General features: G+C 38.9%; 1 protein-coding gene across 2 annotated transcripts; it reads right to left on the bottom strand.

The window, feature by feature from the left end:
- nppal (natriuretic peptide A-like) lies at positions 1-1,380 on the bottom strand. 2 transcript variants are annotated; one of them, XM_005942723.2, is made up of 3 exons: positions 1,233-1,380; positions 774-1,084; positions 1-347 (listed from the first exon to the last, which is right to left on the bottom strand). In XM_005942723.2, the coding sequence occupies exons 1-2, from the start codon at positions 1,314-1,316 to the stop codon at positions 776-778; spliced, it is 393 nt and encodes a 130-aa protein (XP_005942785.1). In that variant the 5' UTR covers positions 1,317-1,380; the 3' UTR covers positions 1-347; positions 774-775. The 2 variants fall into 2 exon arrangements, with proteins under 2 accessions (XP_005942785.1, XP_005942786.1); XM_005942724.2 differs by having other exon boundaries at positions 1-350.
- Positions 1,381-3,649: the final 2,269 nt, after the last annotated feature.

Genomic DNA, 3,649 nt, shown 5'->3' on the forward strand with positions numbered 1-3,649 from the left:
CACCTTTATTTCATCTCATTAAAATATTTCCTGGGAAAGTCTGGAGCTGCTTTAAATTATGTCAGGAAAGAATTGAATGCAACACTCAGCAATTATGCAAAATAACTGTTTTACTGCAGTACATTCTATTACAAGGCAACTCTTATACAACAGCAAAAAATAAATAATAAATACATTTATAATAATTTAACAGCTCACATTTGAAAAAGGAAAACACAGTTTTGAATATGAACCATGTACAGCAGAGTCTGAATCAACCGCCCTTTAAAGTGTCAGTCAAAACCTTGTGGCGTGAGGGGAGCTCGGCTCTTGGTTGCGTTTCACACTGATGCGCTGAAGGTCCCCGCCTGCTGACAGAACAACACGTTATTAGTCCCAGTGAAGAGCCACCCTCACCTGCTAGAACTGCCCAGCTGTTCTCACACAATGACATACGAAATCCGATCTGATTAATTATATGTATAATGATATTTATTAAAAATAAATAAATAAAATAGGATGTGACTTAAATCTTCCACATAGGGACCATAATACTGCTTCTACCATCGATTTATATTCATATTAACAAATCATATCAAGTTATACATGAACGCAAAATACCTCTGCATCAAAACAATATTTTAACTGCATTTATTCATAAAATGTAACATTTAGTAGCGCAAATTGTTTCTGTTACTCAGAATGAAAAGAAAGACATTGAAACTATGTTTGTCTTTTTTTCTGTCTTGCAACTATTCCAAATAGCGTTAAACGGAAAGTTTTCTGCTTCTTACCTTTAGCATCCCAGCCCACTGAAGGAACCGATCCTCTCTAATCGGACCCCGAAACAGCTCCTCATCCCACCCTTCTTATACCGGCTCCACGAGCGCTTGGAGGTCCTCACGAGATCTTTGAAGATGCGGGAAAGGAGGTTCTGTTTAGCCACCAGTGCGGAGTTACTGGGGTCAGAGGAGTCCCATGGCTGTTCCTCTGGCGCTCCGAACACCGACTTGCCCGTGTGCAGGTCTTTCCCCTCCACCTCAGTCTCGTCTGCGGGGAGTAACGGTGAGGCGTTGATCTCCTCTTCTAAAAGCTGCTTGAAACTCTGAGGAGAAATGAAATAAAGATGCTTTTAGAATAAAGTTGCCATTTCTGCACAGTGCTAAGAAACTAATCCGCAAAGATTCAGCAATAAATAACTCATCATTATAAAAGGAGACATTTACACCAGCTGAAAGCTCAGGTAAACTCACCTGAAGGTCAGAAACGGGTTTGGCTCCTACGAAATGAAGCAGTAACAGCAGAGACACGCCGCAAACAGAGACAGTCAAACTCATTTTCTTTTGTTTTTCTTGCTCTTTTCTGTGAGGACCAGCTGACGCACGCGCACTCAGTCCGTCTCTGCTCCACTGGCTGTCCAACGGTGGACAGGTGCAGCTTTTATACGCGACCTGATTCCGTCATCAGTGCTGGGGAAATTAACGAGGTGTGACTAATGTTCCCACACGTGGGAGTAGAGTCTAACCTGACTGCTGTAGGCGTTCAAACTCCTCTGAAGCTCTCTCTGCTGCTCAGTGTCAGAGCTTCATTTTAGAGTTGAATTACTCACGACATGGAACATCGCATCTGTTTGGCTTTCACTGCCATAACTTTGTGACAATACGCATCAACACACTTTGTTATAAATGTGTAATTACTCAAGAACAAATGAGAAAGGATTTTGGAAGTTGGCATTTGGATAGCTGACCCTTATAATCACTTCTTAACTTTATCAGCCCTGTAAGTACAGTACATGGTGAGTAGTTGGTTTGGAAATACCATATTAGTGACTCTTCAAGTAATTGAGCTCATTCATTTTTATTTCTGAGCCATAGTCGTAATTATATCGCGAGACCTGCCTGAATTCCAAACATAGAATTGGCACAAATATAGATGTTAGTATGTTTACAGCACAGGTACAAGTACTGGTTTATTATTTTAAATTTTCAACATAATAACTCAAAATGTCAAGTTTTGTTTGTTGGAGTTTTTTAGTACCAGACCAGTGCTAATCCCTCAGACCTGATTGTGGGTTATCAAGTCGAAATGTTGTGTTGAACATTTTGCATTTTTGAAGTGATGTAAATGACATTTAACTGTATTAGGTAATTAAGGTGGCGTATGAAAAATACTTGTATTAAAGCACTTTTAAATGCAAGATAAAAATGGAGTAACTGTTCCTCAACTCCAGATTAGAATAAAGTTTGGTTAAGGTTTGGCGAAGCCCAGTCAAACTAATGTGTTCTGAAGTGATGAGCCACATGTGCACATACCGCTGCCCCTAGCTCACCTCCCTGCAGACATGTACCAGGGGTAAATGATGAGCGATTAGCCCTGGACCCTATGAAGCTGAGCACACCGTGTGGAGGTGGATGGAGGCTAATTGACATTTCACCAGGTTCTCAGCTGGAGGGCTATCATATGAAATTGGCGCAGGCAGCAGTGAACAATTCACATGTTTTTTATGGAAGAATTCTGCACTTTTCTAATTTGTTACACAGAGAAAGATACTACATGTCTACATGTGCCAGATGTGATGCTGTCAGACAGAAGACAGGCATTTAGAGCCTTTGTTTCTCAGCATTTAAGAAACTAAACAAACATATTGTATGAACCACTGTGCTTTAATTTTGGGGCTTATATGCAATAGTTACATGATAAAAGATAAAATGCAATTTTTTAATGCTGTGCTGAGAAACTTTGTCCTGCCATTTTTAGTTCTTTCTTTAGTTGTTGATTATTGGAGGGTTTTTCTGCCTCTTGGCCCATTTTCAGCAGTGGAAGCTCAGTCAGGTTAATATCAGTCAAATGGCTAAGCTACTGTACAAAACTGACAATATGTTTTATGTCATTGTTCAACTCGTACAACTCTTCTTTCAGTGGACATTTTATTGCACTTGTACTTGTACAGACGTTAATGGAAGCAATATTTTTTAGTGTTTTTCAGTGTTCACTATATGTATTCTAAGTTGACGGGCAGCTTCTACAATTAATTTTATTCTCATTTTCCTTTTCAGATTTTTTTAGTCTTACATGTATGGACAAGGTTCAAACTGGCTGCTGTTCCAATCATGTGTTTAAGCACTCGTAGACTGTATGACCCGCCCAGTAATGACATGCTGTCACTGGGCACTGCCACTCAATGGGGTATGATTCATTACTAGCAGATGCTTGATGAAGAAACATGATGGTTAAATATCTTTTCTCGGTCTCTTAGCTCTTTGTGTTTCTTTATACACACACTAAAGCTAATAGAGTCATAAGAAAGAAAATTTGACCTTCATGTTGTGCATGATTAAATATCCAAGTTTGCAGCTTTATGGAGCAAAACTGAAACAACCGTCAACATCAGGTTAGGTACATGAACACACAACATTTTAGGATATTTTAGAGGTTGCTGGATAAATACTAATCAAAAATCACTGTGATTTCAGACAGACACCAAAAATAATACAATTTTTAAAAATAATAAAACAAAAAAAGCACTCGGTTGTAAGGTCAAAGCAAACAGGGCTAAGTAGTTCTTTCTTTCTTAAAAAGCAACAGTTACACATTTATGATTAAATATAAACACCTCTAACTTAGCATGATGTAAAGAGAACAGGTAGACGTGGTCTTTGACCAGTGAAAG

This window comes from Haplochromis burtoni, unplaced genomic scaffold (assembly GCF_018398535.1).
Source record: "Haplochromis burtoni strain Fernald_Lab_line unplaced genomic scaffold, NCSU_Asbu1 Contig_342, whole genome shotgun sequence".
Classification (NCBI taxonomy): Eukaryota; Metazoa; Chordata; class Actinopteri; order Cichliformes; family Cichlidae; genus Haplochromis; species Haplochromis burtoni.

Coding starts and splice junctions, on each gene's coding strand:
- nppal (XM_005942723.2), bottom strand. CDS start 1,316: ATGAGTTTGACTGTCTCTGTTTGCGGCGTGTCTCTGCTGTTACTGCTT. Junction 1,085..1,232: donor AACCCGTTTCTGACCTTCAG/GTGAGTTTACCT, acceptor ATTTCTCCTCAG/AGTTTCAAGCAGCTTTTAGA.